This window comes from Salmo trutta, chromosome 25 (genome assembly GCF_901001165.1).
Source record: "Salmo trutta chromosome 25, fSalTru1.1, whole genome shotgun sequence".
Lineage (NCBI taxonomy): Eukaryota > Metazoa > Chordata > Actinopteri > Salmoniformes > Salmonidae > Salmo > Salmo trutta.
Window position 1 is genome coordinate 34,958,499 of NC_042981.1, and position 18,415 is coordinate 34,976,913.

Sequence of the window (18,415 nt, forward strand, 5' to 3'; positions counted from 1 at the left end):
TGTACCCACTTTAAGTTACCGTTTTAACAGTGGCCAAGTAGGCTACTGTGTGGCCTACCATCAGCAACAATGGAGAAAAATGCATCCCATAACATTTTAACATGGACATTGCTGTTCTATCATTCAGCCTAGAGTAGCAGCCAATGTGTGGTGATTCAATGTAGGCCTACATTCCATGAGACTTTTGAAAAAAACATGCAGGGCTTGACATTAACCTGTTTATCCACTTGTCCTTCAGACGAGGAGGTGACTGAAAATGTTGTGTTCTTTGATGCAAAAAAACACTACAAAATAAAATGCATTATTATTCCCATACAATTATCAGAGAATGAGTCAAATTATGCTACCCTCTGCCTATAGGGTTATTCAAGACAGTCTCAAAATACAACACTGTCCTTTTAAGACATAAAAAAAGCTCTTTACCTGACTCACTTTTCAAAGATGGTTAGAAATGTACACATTTTGTGCTCTTGTAGGAAGCAACCACTCCTCCATTGTTGACCAGAAATAAGCTATAACTGGGCTAATAACTCACTAATTAGCAAAGAATATGAACAAATGTGCACAGGTGGCTACATTCAGCTCTCACTTTCATCTCAAATCAAGCTAATCTACTTGAGACTGCTTATGCTGTAAACAGTTCAAAGTGAATGGCACAGATCCATATATGGCAATGGCTATTTGCATGTAGACCTACTGCAGCTCTGATTGGTTATGGCGCACCGGTCTGTGTAGAGTATGAGTCGTGCCTGTCAATGCAATTCAATTCTACTCCAATACGCTCTGCGTACAAGAAAATCTCTTGCATAATTAGTTTTGCATACTAAGTCTTGCATAGTTTGTTTTGTTTCAGTGTTACATTGAAAGTGGCTAATATTGCGTTGTTTCGATCACAATTCCCACAGTAAAGGGAAACGTTGATAGTGTTAACTAACGGGGAAAACTCTAGAGTTGAGTGAAGTTCAATCTTGTGCTTTCCTGCGCAGCTTAGAGGGAGCATTGGACCTAACGATAATTCTACATTCAAAGAGCATCGAAGAAGGGTGTTGTACAAAACAATGTGGATGTTCTTCAAATGTGGGCCCCAGTTTGGCATGCAATCTAAAGGTTGTACAAAAAATGATGTCTTTCTCCCTATCTATTTTTTATGGAAAAACCTAGAGTGGACTTTTTCCGTTCTCTGATCTAGTCCTGTGGCTGCCCGTCCCAGCACCTTAAGGCCTCTAGTATTCCCAATGGGGTATTCCACTTCCACCCTAATTATATACTGTACCTCAGGGATTCCACCCAGGATTGGCCCACGTGTTGTTGCAGGGCTTGATATCTCACAACTATGTAATATCTCATTGCCTGTGCTATGACTGTCCATGCCATGTTCTGCTTATTTTAACTTCTTCAGGATTGGGGAGTAACTGATTACATGTAATCTGATTATAAATACTTTACAAATGGCTTTTTGTCCTCTTCTAATGCCTCTTAAGGGGAAGGTAAACTGAAATTAATCCGATTATGTTACTGAGTTTCGGTAACCCACAAATTTCGTTACTGATTACAATTTTGGACAGGTAACTGTAACATATTACATTTATAAAGTAACTGGTGGCTTTGAGAGTTGTAGCCCTAGCAAACAAGCCTGCGATCATGCTAGCCGCATAGGCCTGTGTGAACCAGGTATTGATGTGAGGACAGGCTTAGCCTTGGCGCCTGTCACTGGGTATTGGGCTGACTCCAATTTAGTGTGTGTGTGTGTGGTCTTTTCTAGGTCATCGTGCAGATAGACAACCGACAGAAACAGTTGGCCATAAATGAGGGCGAGATAATCAGTGATTTTAGAGAGGGAGAGAGGAGAGACTGATGTCTGTGTTGAAATGTTTTTGGCATCCTTTGGTGAGAAAAATTGCCAATGCTTTTTTTCGATTCTGGGATTGGCTGTTGTTTACAAGTCTATGGGTGTTAAGATGTAGCTGGAGCCCACTTTGAACATATCCCTGTGGTTGGACAGACAGACGGTACTTATGTTTGACTCACCCACACCATGTTTTTGAGAGGCAAATACTCATAATGATCGTACTGCTGTGATGCCTGCACCAAGCACTGACAGGTGATGTTGAGAAACAAAAGAGGGTGTTTTGTACCAGCATTTCAGAATGCACTACAATTATAACAAAGACAGCAATAATTTCAGCCAATCATTATTGAAATGCTATTTCACGTACAATTATTGGATGTTCCAGAAAGTGTTCTTCCTTGAAGATGACTTCAGTCCCATCCTCAAGAATTGATCACATAAAGACCCCACCTGATTGGCTCTGGCTTCAGAGGCACTTATACAGTACCTTTGGACATGACAATACGCCTCCTGGCTTTTTATCCTTTCATTGTCTCTAATGTGGGGCTCAGATATCTAATTTACCCTCTCCTCTCACCTCAAGTGCCACTTCAGCCCTGAGAGGGCAGGGCAATATGAATGGCACATTGTTGGGGATCCTCCAGTGTGTGTGTGTGGCTTTAAAGGGTACTAAAAAGAGAAAGCATATTTGCCGTACCACCTCTGCCATCTCCTTACTCCCCTGCCCCACTTACTGTCATCTGCACCACTAAAGAGCTTTAACTAAGAGGCTCAAAAGTGGAGGCCATCGGCCAGCTCGTTTTTATCCCTCTGAGAGAGAGAGGATGGAGGGATGAGTCACTCTACAGGCTCCAGCTGGAGAATAACACAGAATAAATTACCCATGGGACTTCTCCTCCAGACCTGGGTTCATTCAGGGGCCCTGTTACTGGCCCTCCTTCCAATTACCCTGTCCCACCAGCACCGGAATTTATTTGTATGGTTCCCTTCCATAAAATTATAACTTTGCGTAATAATTTTGGCTCAATGGGTTCCAGCCCAAGGTTAATGGCAGCCTATGTGACTTTGAGGAGGCTAAAGGATGCTGTATGCTGCCGTTCCAATGCTCTGCTCTTCTCCTCCCAGCCTGTAAAAAATGAACAGGGGAGAGGAATGCCTGGAGTTATTGTCCGGTGCCACCAGATTAATGGTTCCCACGGTGCAGTGAGACTCAGCCTTATTAGAATGATGTGTGTTAATAACCACATCAAACCAGATGATTGTCACTGCTTTACAACCTACAGATGTCAGATCTTAATTTGACCACTTTCGTCGCAGGAGGAAAATAATCCTGCAGCAGGATAATTTTAATATAGAATATAGAATTGCCACCAGGGGGCAGCTTGAAGCGGTGTTTGTATACAATGCACGTAGTACCTACATTGTACCTTATGTAGGCTATGTGCGGGTTACAGTTCGTCTCGTGTGAATTCTTATGTGGATTATAATAAATGGACATAGTGTACCTTTAGAAAGGATTCACACCCATTTACCTTTTCCACATTTTGTTATGTTACAGGCTGAATTAAAAATGTATTAAATTGAGATTTTATGTCACTGATCTACACACATTACCCCATAATGTCAAAGTGGAATTTTGTTTATAGAACATTTTAGAAATTAATACAAAATGTAAAGCTTAAATGTCTTGAGGCAATAAGTATTCAACCCCTTTGTTATGGCAATCATAAATAAGTTCAGGAGTAAACATGTGCTTAACACATCGCATAATAAGTTGCATGGACTCATTCTGTTTTCAATAATAGTGGTTAACATTATTTTTTTAATGATTACCCCATCTCTGTAACCCACACATACAATTATCTGTAAGGTCCCTCAATTGAGCAGTGAATTTCAAGCACAGATTCAACCACAGAGAAGACCAGGGAGGTTTTTCAATGCCTCAAATAAGGACACCGATTTGGCAGATGTGTAAAAATAAAAAAGCAGACACTGAATATCCCTTTGAGCATGGTGAAGTTATTAATTACACTTTGGAAGATGTATTAATACACCCAGTCATTACAAAGTTTCAGTCGTCCTTCCTACCTCAGCTGTTCGAGAGGAAGGAAACTGCTCAGGGATTTTACCATGAGGCCAATGGTGACTTTAAAACAGTTAAGAGTTTAATGGCTGTGCTATGAGAACTGAGGATGTATCAACAACATTGTAGTTACTCCACAATACTAACCTAATTGACAGAGTGAAAAGAAGGAAGCCTGTACCGAATACAAATGTTCCAAAACACGCATCCTGTTTGCAACAAGGAGCTTAAGGAATACTGCAAAATAATGTGGCAAAGAAGTTAACTTTTTGTCCTGAAGGCAAAGTGTTACAGTGGGGGAAAAAAGTATTTGATCCCCTGCTGATTTTGTACGTTTGCCCACTTACAAAGAAATTATCAGTCTATAATTTTAATGGTAGGTTTATTTGAACAGTGAGTGACAGAATAACAACAAAAAAATCCAGAAAAACACGTAAAAAATGTTATAAAATGATTTGCATTTTAATGAGGGAAATAAGTATTTGACCCCTCTGCAAAACATGACTTAGTACTTGGTGGCAAAACCCTTGTTGGCAATCACAGAGGTCAGACATTTCTTGTAGTTGGCCACCAGGTTTGCACACATCTCAGGAGGGATTTTGTCCCACTCTTCTTTGCAGATCTTCTCCAAGTCATTAAGGTTTCGAGGCTGACGTTTGGCAACTCGAACCTTCAGCTCCCTCAACAGATTTTCTATGGGATTAAGGTCTGGAGACTGGCTAGGCCACTCCAGGACCTTAATGTGCTTCTTCTTGAGCCACTCCTTTGTTGCCTTGGCCGTGTGTTTTGGGTCATTGTCATGCTGGAATACCCATCCACGACTCATTTTCAAGGCCCTGGCTGAGGGAAAGATGTTCTCACCGAAGATTTGACGGTACATGGCCCCGTCTATCGTGCCTTTGATGATCTTCATCAGATGACACTCCTAGGACATTATGTTATACAATACATGCATGTTTTGTTCAATCAAGTTCATATTTATATCAAAAACCAGCTTTTTACATTAGCATGTGATGTTCAGAACTAGCATACCCACCGAAAACTTTCGGTGAGTTTACTAATTACTTACGATAAACGTTGACAAAAAAAATAACAATTATTTTAAGAATTATAGATACAGAACTCCTTTATGCAATCGCGGTGTCAGATTTTAAAATAGCTTTTCGGTGAAAGCACATTTTGCAATATTCTGAGTACATAGCCCAGCCATCATGGCTAGCTAATTTGACACCCACCAAGTTTGGCCCTCACCAAACTCAGATTTACTATAAGAAAAATTGGATTACCTTTGCTGTTCTTCATCAGAATGCACTCCCAGGACTTATACTTCAACGACAAATGTTGTTTTGGTTTGAAATAATCCATAGTTATATTGAAATAGCTCCGTTTTGTTCGTGCGTTGAGGTCACTATCCGAAGGATGACGCGCGGGCGCATTTCGTGACAAAAATTTCAAAATATTCCATTACCGTACTTCGAAGCATGTCAAATGCTGTTTAAAATACATTTTTATGCTATTTTTCTCGTAAAATAGCGATAATATTCCAACCGGGCGACGTTGTATTCATTCAAACACTGAAAGAAAAACATGGAGTCGTCTCGTGCATGCGCGCTCCAGTGTCATTGTTCTCAGCAGGACCACTCACAAAAACTCCTGCTGTTTTTCGCCCAGAGACTGGAGAGCTCTCATTCCACTTTCTGGGGCCTTCTGAGAGCCAATGAAAGCCTTAGAAAATGTCACGTTACAGCAGAGATGCTGTATTTTTGATAGAGATGCCCTAGAAGGAGAACAAATTGTCAGACAGGGCACTTCCTGTATAGAATCTTCTCAGGTTTTGTTTGAGAAAATTGAATTGTGGTATTTTAGTTGGTTTTGTATTTCGCTGTTGGCTAGGGGTTCTGTCTTCAACAGGTTAATAAGCTTCTTGATATGCCACACCTGTCAGGTGGATGGATTATCTTGGCAAAGGAGAAATTCTCACTAATGGGTATACACAAATGTGTGCAAAAAATGTGCATATGGAAATTTCGTTGATCTTTTATTTCAGCTCATAAAATAAAACACTTTACATATTGCGTTTTATATTTTTGAGTATATACTGACAAATTATGCATAGCCTATCTATAAAACGTGAACGACATCCACACTGAAGGAAATGTTATCGTTCTACAGTAGGCCTACATCTGCCAATCAACTGATGGCTCATATCAGCTGATAAACTCAGCCACAGTAGCCTATTATGGATTTTCACACCTTTCATTAATTGACAATCGATAGGCTAACAAGTAGCCTATTGGAATATTATCAAATAACAAGGGGCCTATTGAAACCATCGATGGCACTATATTATCGGCAGATGTCTCGTTACACCATCAATACGTGCTAAATTCACCCGCACAGCTGATCTCAATTGCAACCATTGCTGACACGGTAGGCTTGTACTGTATGTGCTCGGCTGCAGTGAAGGCAGCAGCCCAAACCGCTAGACTACCGCAGGCCACGATTGAAGGTAATTTTGACCTTACCCATACACTTGACACTTCTATGTCATGGCCCAGTGGAGACCAATATCTATCTTGTGTTATTAAGCTGTATAAAATGATGTTTGTTGACGCGTATGTCTGCATTTCAGATCCATGTTTAATGTCGCGGTTATAAGACCAGTGTTTGAGCGAGCGAGAGAGAAAATGATTTTGATAGCAAACCCTGATCCCAATGACTCGACTGCCCCCGCATGGATAGAAAGACAACTGCTCTTTTTTAGGCACTCTCAAGGCTCATTTGAAATTCCTGATGCAGCAGGAACATTCTCTGAGACAAAATAGTGATCAAGTTAAGATCCGACATCCGTAAATCAAAGTCCGTAAATCAAAGATTTCCAGAATGGTAAATTCAAATAAGCCTAAGTCAAATCAAGAGGTCCCAACTTCCTGCACACTGCTTGCTTGCATACATTGGGCCAACGTTTTCAATTGGGATGCTAACGTTGTGTTCTGCTGACCTTTTAAGAGGATGCCAAGATGCACTACGTGACCAAAACTATGTGAACACCTGCTCATCGAACATCTCATTCCATAATCATGGGCATTAATATGGAGTTGGTCCCCCCTTTGCTGCTATAAGAGTCTCCACTCTTCTGGGAAGGCTTTCCACTAGATGTTGGAACATTGCTGCAGGGACTTGCTTCCATTCAGCCACGAGCATTAGTGAGGTCGGACGATTAGGACTGGCTCGCAGTCGGCGTTCCAAATCAGCCTAAAGGTGTTCGATGGGGTTGAGGTCAGGGCTCTGCAGGCCAGTCAAGTTCTTCCACACCGATCTCAACAAATCATTTCTGTATGGACCTCGCTTTGTTCACGGGGGCATTGTCATGCTGAAACAGGAAAAGGCCTTCCCCAAACTGTTGCCACAAAGTTAGAAGTACAGAATGTCATTGTCTAGAATGTCATTGTATGCTGTAGCGTTATGATTTCCCTTCACTGGAACTAAGGGGTCTAGCCCGAACCATGAAGAAAAGCCCCAGACCATTATTCCTCCTCCACCAAACTTTATAGTTGGTACTATGTGTTGTGGTAGGTAGCATTCTCCTGGCATCCGCCAAACCCAGATTAGTCTGTTGGACTGCCAGTTTGTGAAGCGTGATTCATCAGTCCAGAGAACGCGTTTCCAGGGTCCAATGGCAGCAAGCTATACACCACTCCAGCCGACGCTTGGCATTGGGCATGGTGATCTTAGACTTGTGTGCAGGTGCTCGGCCATGGAAACCCATTTCAAGAAGCTCCAGATGATTTGCTTCCAGAGGCAGTTTGGAACTCGGTAGTGAGTGTTGCAACCGAGGACAGACAATTTTTACGCACTTCAGCCATCGGTGGTCCCATTCTATGAGCTTGTGTGGCCTACCACTTTGCGGCTGAGCCGTTGTTGCTTCTAGACGTTTCCACTTCACAATAACAGCACTTACAGTTAACCAAGTCAGCTCGAGCAGGGCAGAAATTTGATGAACTGTTGGAAAAGTGGCATCCTATGATGGTGCCACATTGGCCTTACTGAAAAGCTCAGTGACTTTCAATCTACTGCTAATGTTTGTCTATGGAGATTACATGGCAGTGTGCTTTAATGTATACAGCTGTCAGCAATAGGTGTGGCTGAAATAGCCGAATCCACTAATTTGAAGGGGTGTCCACATATTTTTGTATATATGGTGTAACTTCATGGCTGTTAGACAATCTGGAATCAATTAAACAGGAGGCTTTGGCTTCACAACACCTTTCAACCATTGTCCAATAGCCACCATATCTGAGTTTCAATGCTTTAAACTCTCCTTGTAGCCTGTCACACTAAAAGGCCTACCTTGGAGCAAAAGGATGTCACATGACCATCACTACTGCAGTCATGTTTTACTGATTTCACAGAGAGTGACCCCTCCCTGCTTTCATGTTTCACATATTAGTTATCATATGCTGTGATGTGTGGTGAGCTAAATTCAATTTTTTTCGTCTATCGGACCTTTCTTAGACATGTGAATCTCTCTGTAACTCCTATGAATCTAACCCAAGTTTTGAAGGGGTGTTTAATCGCTGCTTTGAAGGGGAAATCAATACAAAAAAAACTGTGGGTGTGTGAAGTTAAGAATACTGAAGTGATGTTTGCATTTAAGATTGCATTTACTGTCATATTAAAGTGAAACTTTTTTCTTTGAGAAGTGAGGGGTGCTTTGAATTGTTGAGGGTTAGGGTGACTGGTGAGAGATGACGGAAGAGGAGCTCATTCCAACCTCGTCCTCACTGCTCTCGTTCTCTCTGTTTCCGTGCTGTTGACCTCTCTCTGTTTCTCTGTCTGTCTCTCTCTCGCTCTCCCTCCCTCTCCCCTCCCCACCTCTCGTTCTCTCTCCTTCCCACAGATCCACATCATTGACTTTGATGATGAGAATAACATCATTAGTAAGAGCGTCCTGCTGCACCAGGCAGGGGAGATATGGCACATCAGCGCCAGTCCTGCAGATAAAGCCGTGCTGTCGACCTGCTACAACAAAAGTGAGGCTTCCGCGCTCCCGTTGCATCTTGTCCCTTTCTTCTCTCACTCACACACTCCCGTTGTATCTAGTTCCTTTCTTCTCTCACTAACACTCACACTCTCCCGTTGCATCTAGTCCCTTTTTCTTCTCCTTTTCTTTCTGCCTGTCTCTCTCTTTATCTCCTTCTCCTTCTCCTTCCTGTCTGTCTGTCTGTCTGTCTGTCTGTCTGTCTGTCTGTCTGTCTGTCTGTCTGTCTGTCTCCTTGCTTATCTCTCCTTCTCCATTTCTTTCTCTCAGTCTATCTCTCTCTCTTTTCTTTCTCTCAGTCTATCTCTCTCTCTCTCCTTTTTTCAGTCTTTTTTTCCTGTCTTTGTCACTAGTCTCTCTCACAACTAGGGGCCAGAGTTTTTGCTAGTGAAGTCACGTGTTCAGGAAAAACTAAGGGCCCCATAAGGTATAGCAACTGAATTTTGTCTTGACCTGAAAGGATATTATTTAAGGTAGCCATCTAGGCAAGACGGTAGCCAGCCGTGTCCACCCCTGTCCATGGCCTAGATAGGACACACACACACGACATACAAGGCCAGACTCACACCATGCTCCCAACAATTTCACGCTAGCAATTATGCTAAAGTAACATGTCACATTTCCCTCACACTCCTTCTGCCAACAGTTGCCACGAGGCAATTAAAAATCTAAAGGAACACGACTATTTGGACGAGGGAGAGAAGAAAAAAAATGTAATTAAATTTCTGAGTTCATTAGATGAATGCCTTTGGCCTTGGTGACAATCTGAATCACCTCTGGATGTACTGCCGTTTTTGAAGAGAGAGACGGGGAGAGAGGCATTGAAAACAAGGCTGTGAAACACGATATGTCAGTGTGCAGTTCAAAAGAGAAATGTAATTGCCATTACATCCAATCTAATGGAGCAGCCCCAGTCAAAGAGAAGCGCAGTGGAGGAGTGAAGATCATATGCCCCCATTCTACCCACTATGTCTCTGCTGCTGCTGACGCAAATTCATTTCTATCCACTATCTGATCTGAGAAGATAGGCTGTCTCTTGTGAAGGTGGTGTGGTTGGGGTGTGAACGTGGCATAGCGTGCAGTGGTAGACAGCGACGTGAGCGACTGCGAGAACAGGGAGGTGTGGAGGCCAGGGTAGGCCTCTAGGGGCAGCAGACACCAGAGGGAGAGAGGGCCACAGTCTCTCACTCCGTCTCTCATACTGTCTTTCTTATTCTCTTTCTTTCTCCCTCTCTCTCTTTCTCCCTCCCTCTCGCTCTCTCTCTTTCCATCTCTCGCTCTGTCTCGGTCTCTCTCTTGTCAGCTGGGCTCTACATGCTTCAGCTCACACGATGACAGCTCCCGTTAGAGCACAGAGACCAGACCACCCCACTGTAGACAGACACATGCATGTCGCACACAAAATGTATATTTATGAATATTATTTCTGTCACTTGACTAGCTCCTGCTCTAGCTACTCACTATTATACAAGAGATAATCAACAAGGGGCTATGCGTTCTCTGGAAAAGAATGTATGACGTGGAAGGTTCCACGATGCACTAGCCCCGAGTTGAATATCCCACTTATACCAGGGCTATAATTAAGCAATAAAGCATGAGGGAGTGTGGTATATGGCCAATGTACCACAGCTAAGGGCTGTTCTTACGCACGACGCAACACAGAGTGCCTGGATACAGCCATTAGCCGTGGTATATTGGCCATATAACACAAACCCCCGAGGTTCCCTATTGCTATTACCAACGTAATTAGAACACTGAAAATACATTTTTGGTCATACCTGTGGTCTTATATACCACGGCTTTCAGCCAATCAGCATTCAGGGCTCGAACCACCTGGTTTATAATTTAACATATTTCTGGTCGAAATGTGTTCAACGTCCACTGAAGTAGCTAGCAATTTTATTATTATAAATTTTTTTCGCCCCAATTTCGTGGTATCCAATTGGTAGTTACAGTCTTGTCCCATCGCGGCAACTCCCGTACAGACTCGGGAGAGGCGAAGGTCGACAGCCGTGCGTCCTCCGAAACACAACCCAGACTCGAGCCAGGATTTATGCTTAGATCACTGCGCCACTCGGGAGGCAGCTAACAAGTTTACTTGATAACCAAACAAACAGACTTGCTCGTTTAGCTCACAGCTTAGCTAACCAAACCATCAGCTTGCTATTGCCAATAATGCTTTCAATTCAACTTTTGCTTTCAAAAGCAGCTCAAGCATAGAACATGTAAGAATGAATTTCATAGCCATTGAATTATAACTTGCATTATAAGGAAATAATTTATGCTCTTCAATGTCATACAAGCCAATCAGAAACGAGTATTCAACAATGCCATGTCATGGTATAAAGTCAATTTTAAAACGGGTTGTTTGAATCCTGGATGCTGATTGGTTGATAGCAGGGAGTTATTCACGATAATTCCCGCAAAATTCTATTGCAAGTATAAATGCGCATCCACTGTCCCGCAGCCCAGCCAGGCGTTCATAAACTTAATCTGCCCTGCATATGAACATGACGAGACTAACAGCTTCTCTGAGCCAGGCAAATTAATTTATCAGGATCATTATAATGGATATATCCAAAGAATTGGCAAAGAACAAAAACTCAACATGTGAAGTGTTGGTCCCATGTTTCATTAGCTGAAATAAACAATTCCAGAACTTTTCCATACACACAAAAAGCTTCCTTCTCTCCAATTTTGTGCACAAATTTGTTTACATCCCTGTTAGTGAGCATGTCCCCTTTGCCAAGATAATCCATCCACCTGACAGATGTGGCATATCAAAAAGCTGCTTAAACAGCATGATCACTACACAGGTGCACCTTGTGCTGGGGACAATAAAAGGCCACTCTAAAATGTGCAGTTTTGTCACACAACACAATATCACAGATGTCTCAAGTTTTGAGGGAGTGTGCAATTGGCATGCTGACTGCAGGAATGTCCACCTTTTAACCTTTATTTAACTAGGCAATTCAGTTATGAACAAATTCTTATTTACAATGACTGCCTACAACAGCCAAACCCGGATGACACTAGGCCAATTGTGCGCCGCCCTATGGGACACCCAATCATGACCGGTTGTGATACAGCCTGGATTCGAACCAGGGTGTCTGTAGTGACGCCTCTAGCACTGAGATGCAGTGCCTTAGACCGCTACGTCACTTGGGAGCATGCAGTAATTTTTCTACCATAAGCCACCTCCAAAGTCGTTTTAGAGAATTTAGCAGTCTAAGATCAGCCACCTGGACAGCTGATGAAACTGAGGAGTATTTCTGTCTGTAATAAAGCCCTTTTGTGGGGAAAAACTCATTCTGATTGGCTGGGCGTGGCTCCCCAGTGGGTGGACCTATGCCCTCCCTGGCCCACCCATGGCTGCGCTTCTGCCCAGTCATGTGAAATCCATAGATTAGGGCCTAATGATTTTTATTTCAATTAACTGATTTCCTTATATGAACTGTAACTCAGTGAAATTGTTGCATGTTGCCTTTATATTTTTGTTCAATATAGAAACTAAGGTACTTTTTACCACTTTTTCTCCCCAATTTCGTGATATCCAATTGATAGTTAGTCTTATTTCATCACTACAACTCCCATGCGGTCTCAGGAGAGGCGAAGGTCGAGAGCCATGCGTACTCCGAAACACGACCCCGCCAAGCCGCACTGCTTCTTGACACACTGCTCGCTTAACCCGGAAACCAGCCGCACCAATGTGTCGAGGAAATACTAGCGACCGAAGTGGTGTCTTTAGAGCACGATGGGACAAGGACATCCCAACCGGCCAAACCCTCCCCTAACCCGGACGACACTGGGCCAATTGTGCACCGACTCATTGGTCTCTCGGTCGCTGCCGGCTGCGACACAGCCCGAGATCAAACCCGGATCTGTAGTGACGCCTCCAGCACTGCGATGCAGGGCCTTAGACCGCTGTGCCACTAGGGAGGCCCCCAATACCGACCCTACTGTTATGCTTGTTTACACTGAACTGCACTGAGGTCGGAAAGTAATTACGGTTACATTAAGACACCGTGGAGCCGAATACACTGTGGAGAAGTTATCAGTTATACTTTGGATGATGTATCAATACACATAGTTACTACAAAGATACAGGCGTCCTTCCTAACTCAGTTGCTGGAGTATAAGGAAACAGCTCAGGGATTTCACCATGAGGCCACTGGTGACTTTGAAACAGTTACAGAGTTTATTAATTGTTGTGATAGGAGAAAACTGAGGATGTATCAACAACATTGTAGTTACTCCACAATACTAACGTAAATGACAGAGTGGAAAACGGAAGCCTGTACAGAATAAAAATATTCCAAAACATGCATCCTGTTTGCAACAAGGCACTAAAACAATACTGCACATAGTTGATTTTATTAAAACACATAGGGTGTCTATATATGGGAAAAATACACATTTTAAAAATGTTCAGCAATCGATTGGCCGAAAGAACAGACGACCTTTGGTCGGCCAAGATTTTTTTTTGTCTGGGTCAGACCTAGACCAAACACACCAACACAGTCGTGAAGAGGGCACGACGATGCCTCTTCCCCCTAAGGAGGCTGAAAATAATTGTCATGGGCCCTCAGATCCTCCTTTTCAAGCATTGTGGTGGCTGCATCATGTTAAGGGTATGCTTGTCAGTAGAGCTAAGCACAGGGAAAATCCTAAAGGAAAACCTGGTTATCTGCTTTCCAGCAGACACTAGGAGACAAATTCAAATCAAATGCAATTTCACTTTACCTTACTTATGAGTCCATTCCCAACAAATCAAATCAAATTTTATTGGTCACATACACGTGGTTGTCAGATGTTAATGCGAGTGTAGCGAAATGCTTGTGCTTCTAGTTCCGACAGTGCAGTAATATCTAACAAGTAATCTAATAAATTCACAATGACTACCTTATACACACATGTAAAGGGATGAATAAGAATATGTACATATAAATATATAGATGAGCGATGGCCGTGCGGCATAGGCAAGATGCAGTAGATGGTATAGAATACAGTATATACATATGAGATGAGTAATGTAGGATATGTAGACATTATTAAAGTGGTGTTATTTAAAGTGACTAGTGATACCTTTATTAAATCCTCTTATTAAATGTATTAAAGTGGCCAGAGATTTCAGTCTGTATGTTGGCAGCAGCCACTCTATGTTAGTGATGGCTGCTAACAGTCTGATGGCCTTGAGATAGAAGCTGTTTTTCAGTCTCTCGGTCCCAGCTTTGATGCACCTGTACTGACCTCGTCTTCTGGATGATAGCGGGGTGAACAGACAGTGGCTCGGTGGTTGTTGTCCTTGATCTTTTTGGCCTTCCTGTGACATCGGGTGCTGCAAAATACCAGTCTCATCGTCTACAGTGAAGAGGCGACTCTGGGATGCTGGCATTCTAGGCAGAGTTGAAAAGAAAAAGACATATCTCAGACTGGCCAATAAAAAGAAAAGATTAAAATGGGCAAAATAACACTGACACTGGACAGAGGAACTGCCTAGAAGGCCAGCATCCCGGAGTCGCCTCTTTGCTGTTGACGTTGAGATTGGTGTTTTGCGGGTTTAAACCGTACCAGCCAGCACCCAAAATTAGTACCGGAACTTATTTCAGTCCAAGTCAAGCAATGTCAAGAAGCCTACTTTATGAAGTTTCCACTGGATCAGAGCATGACATGTTTCCCTTACACGCTGTGGTTATCGAAAGGGAGAGTTGGAAAGATGTTTCAAATACATTAAGGAACTAGTAGAAAGAGGAGGAAGGGAAGCGCTACTAAGGTACACAATAGTAACATTTGGTAGACAGAAGGTGCTCTTTGGTAAAAGGGGTGAATTGGTCATCAAAAAGAAAGGAGGACCAAGGCACTCTTCATATAATTAATTAAAATGCCTTTATTTGTATGGCATGTTCAATAGAAACAAAGTTTTAAAAATCCGATGCGTTTCGGGCACTATTGTAAACTATTGTAATTTTCAATGGATGTAAAAACAGACTGTTTGCTTGCTGTTTTGAGGTGAAGAAAACATTACTTTGAGAAGCTCCACACGTCATTAGTGGTGGTCCGTTAAGGCAATCACAAATACTATCAGATCCCCAAATAGGCACATTTATACGCCTACATTTGCACGCAGGCCAGGTAGCCTACAGGCCTACTTCTATGCGTGAGCATCATTACTCAACATTGACAGGAGTGCTCCAAACAAAATACAATAACTAAATTGACAGAACTCGTAAATGGAATTATATAAACCAAAAGTTCTTTCTCACAAGTGTAGAATAGGTTGTGCGCTCTGCAAACAATGTGTCCACTCTGACAATGAGAACAGGAAGACTGGAATAATAATATTGAATGCATTAAAATAAATGACTGTAACCAATGTAACAAACGTTGTAGATAAAACAATTATAGGAATTAACGGTAATGTACTACTGGTGATATGTATTGGGGAATTGATATGCACTCACAATCAAACGCAAAAAAAATCACACAATGAAGTTATGAAACAATGAACGGGTGAGAGCGGATTCTGGAGAGAGAAGTGCATCTGGGCGCATGGTCAATCTGACTGTGCATTGGCCGTGCAGCATTTACGGGGATATGGCCTCAGCAGAAGTCAGGGCGTTCCTACTTATTGCGCTTCGCGGAGCAGTGCAGAGCTGTTGTCAAGAAAGTGATTTTGAGTTTGTGTTTATATTGGATGTACCGCCCCCACCTACCGTCAACCAATTCGGGAGGTGCATTGACAGGCTCGATTTGGCCTCTGCATGCCCCGCAATTGCTTCACACCCTCCAAATGAGGCCTCCGACCACATTTTTGAATCAAGCATACATTGGCTTTTAGTCTAGGCCTCCGCAATGGACTAGTTCACTGAGATGGGCTCAAATATATACAGTACCAGTCAAAAGTTTGAACACACCTACTCATTCCAAGGTTTTCTTTATTTTTTACTATTTTCTACATTGTAGTATGATAGTGAAGACATCGAACTATGAAATGACACGTGGAATCATGTAGCAACAAATCAAGATATATTTGAGATTCTTCAAAGTAGCCACCCTTTACCTTGATGACAGCTTTGCACACTCTTGGCATTCTCTCAACCAGCTTCATGAGGTAGTCACCTGGAATGCATTTCGACTAACAGGCCCTGTTTGAAGTCAATTTGTTGAATTTCTTTCCTTCTTTAATGCATTTGAGCCAATCACTTGTGTTGTAACAAGGTAGGGTTGATATACAGAATATAGCCCTATTTGGTAAAAGACGAAGTCCATAGTATGGCAAGTCCATCATTACTTTAAGACATGAAGGTCAGTCAATCCGGAAAATGTAAAGAGTTTCAAGTTTCTTCAAGTGCAGTTGCAAAAACCATCAAGTGCTATTATGAAACTGGCCCTCATGAGGACTGCCACAGGAAAGGAAGACCCAGAGTTACCTCTGCTGCAGAGGATAAGTTCATTAGTTACCAGCCTCAGAAATTGCAGCCCAAATAAATGCTTCAGAGTTCAGTTAAGACACATCTCAACATCAACTGTTCAGAGGAGACTGGGTGATCAGGCCTTCATGGTGGAATTCCTGCCAAGAAACCACTACTAAAAGACAAACAATAAGAAGAGAATTTCTTGGGCCAAGAAACACGAGCAATGGACATTAGACCAGTGGAAATCTGTCCTTTGGTCTGATGAGTCCAAATTTGAGACGCAGAGTGGGTGAATGGATGATCTCTGCGTGTGGTTCCCACCGTGAAGCATGGAGGAGGAGGTGTGATGGTGTGGGGGTGCTGTAACGGTCGTCGTAGGAAGTGGACCAAAATGCAGCGGGTACATGAATGCTCATCTTTATTTTATGACGAACATTACACAAAAACGAAAAAACGAACGACAGCTAGACAGTCTTGCAGGCTAAACATAACAATGCAAAAACAACCTCCCACAACAAACACACCCCTATACATAGGACCTTCAATCAGAGGCAACGAGTAACAGCTGCCTCCAATTGAAGGCCCAATCTCAATTAACTAAACATAGAACTAAACACCCTAGATCTAACATAGAAATACACAACATAGTCTGGGGTTTTTGGTTAGATTCTAATTGCCACGTCCTGACCAAACTACAATAACAAATGACCCCTTACTGGTCAGAACGTGACAGTACACCCCCCCCCCCCAAAGGTGCAGACCCCAGATGCACATCACACAAAAAAATTAAATAAATAAAACACAAATAAACCCCCCCAAACTAAAGGGAGGGAAGGTAGTGGAGGTACCAGACTGGAGACACGCACCCCAAGGCTAGTGCGAGGAGCAGGAACAGGACGAGTTGGACTGGGCTGACGCACTGGAAGCCTGGTGCGTGGTGCTGGTAGTGGAGGTACCAGACTGGAGACATGCACCCCAAGGCTAGTGCGAGGAGCAGGAACAGGACGAGTTGGACTAGGCTGACGCACTGGAAGCCTGGTGCGTGGGGCTGGTACTGGAGGTACCAGACTGGAGACACGCACCTCAGGGCTAGTGCGAGGAGCGGGAACAGGATACACTGGGCTGTGAAGGTGCACTGGCGGACTTGAGCACAGTACTGGCACCACCCTTACTGGCTGGATGTCCGCTTCCCCCTGGCAAATGCTGGGCGCTGGCACCTCGCACACCGACTTGTGAATGCTCGGCCTCGATGCCGTGCGTATCACTCCATAGCACGGGACCTGACCAGTAATAGGCTGCCTCCGATAAGCACGGGGAGTTGGCTTGGGGCTTAACCCTGTCCCAGCCAAACTACCCGTGTGCCCCCCCCAAAACATTTCTTGGGGCTGCCTCTCAGGCTTAAATGCCAATCGTGTACCCCTGTAACAGTCCCAGTTTTCTCCAGCCTTCCTCCATGGTCCCTTTCCGGCTAATATCTCCTCCCAAGTCCACGACTCAAAATAATTCCTTTCATGCTCCTTACTCCGCTGCTTGGTCCGTTGTTGGTGGGAGGTTCTGTAACGGTCGTCGTAGGAAGTGGACCAAAATGCAGCGGGTACGTGAATGCTCATCTTTATTTTATGACTAACATTAAACAAAAACGAAAAAACGAACGACAGTCTTGCAGGCTAAACATAACAATGCAAAACAACCTCACACAACAAACACACCCCTATACATAGGACCTTCAATCAGAGGCAACGAGGAACAGCTGCCTCCAATTGAAGGCCCAATCTCAATTAACTAAACATAGAACTAAACACCCTAGATCTAACATAGAAATACACAACATAGAACCTAACCAAAAACCCCGGACTAATCTAAACAAACACCCCTCTACAAAACACATATACCAACAAACCCCGAACCACATAAAACAAACACCCCCCTGCCACGTCCTGACCAAACTACAATAACAAATGACCCCTTACTGGTCAGAATGTGACAGGTGCTTTGCTGGTGACACTGTCAGTGATTTAAAATAATAA

At 43.1% G+C, this 18,415-nt stretch overlaps 1 protein-coding gene across 2 annotated transcripts in view; it reads left to right on the forward strand.

Moving 5' to 3' along the window:
- The window catches only part of eipr1 (EARP complex and GARP complex interacting protein 1), a 69,983-nt gene that overhangs the window by 1,664 nt on the left and 49,904 nt on the right, over window positions 1-18,415 (forward strand). For both annotated transcript variants that reach the window (XM_029713820.1, XM_029713821.1), the window contains one exon: window positions 8,833-8,965. In XM_029713820.1, coding sequence (XP_029569680.1) covers window positions 8,833-8,965 — 133 coding nt within the window. The remainder of the gene's footprint in view (window positions 1-8,832; window positions 8,966-18,415) is intronic.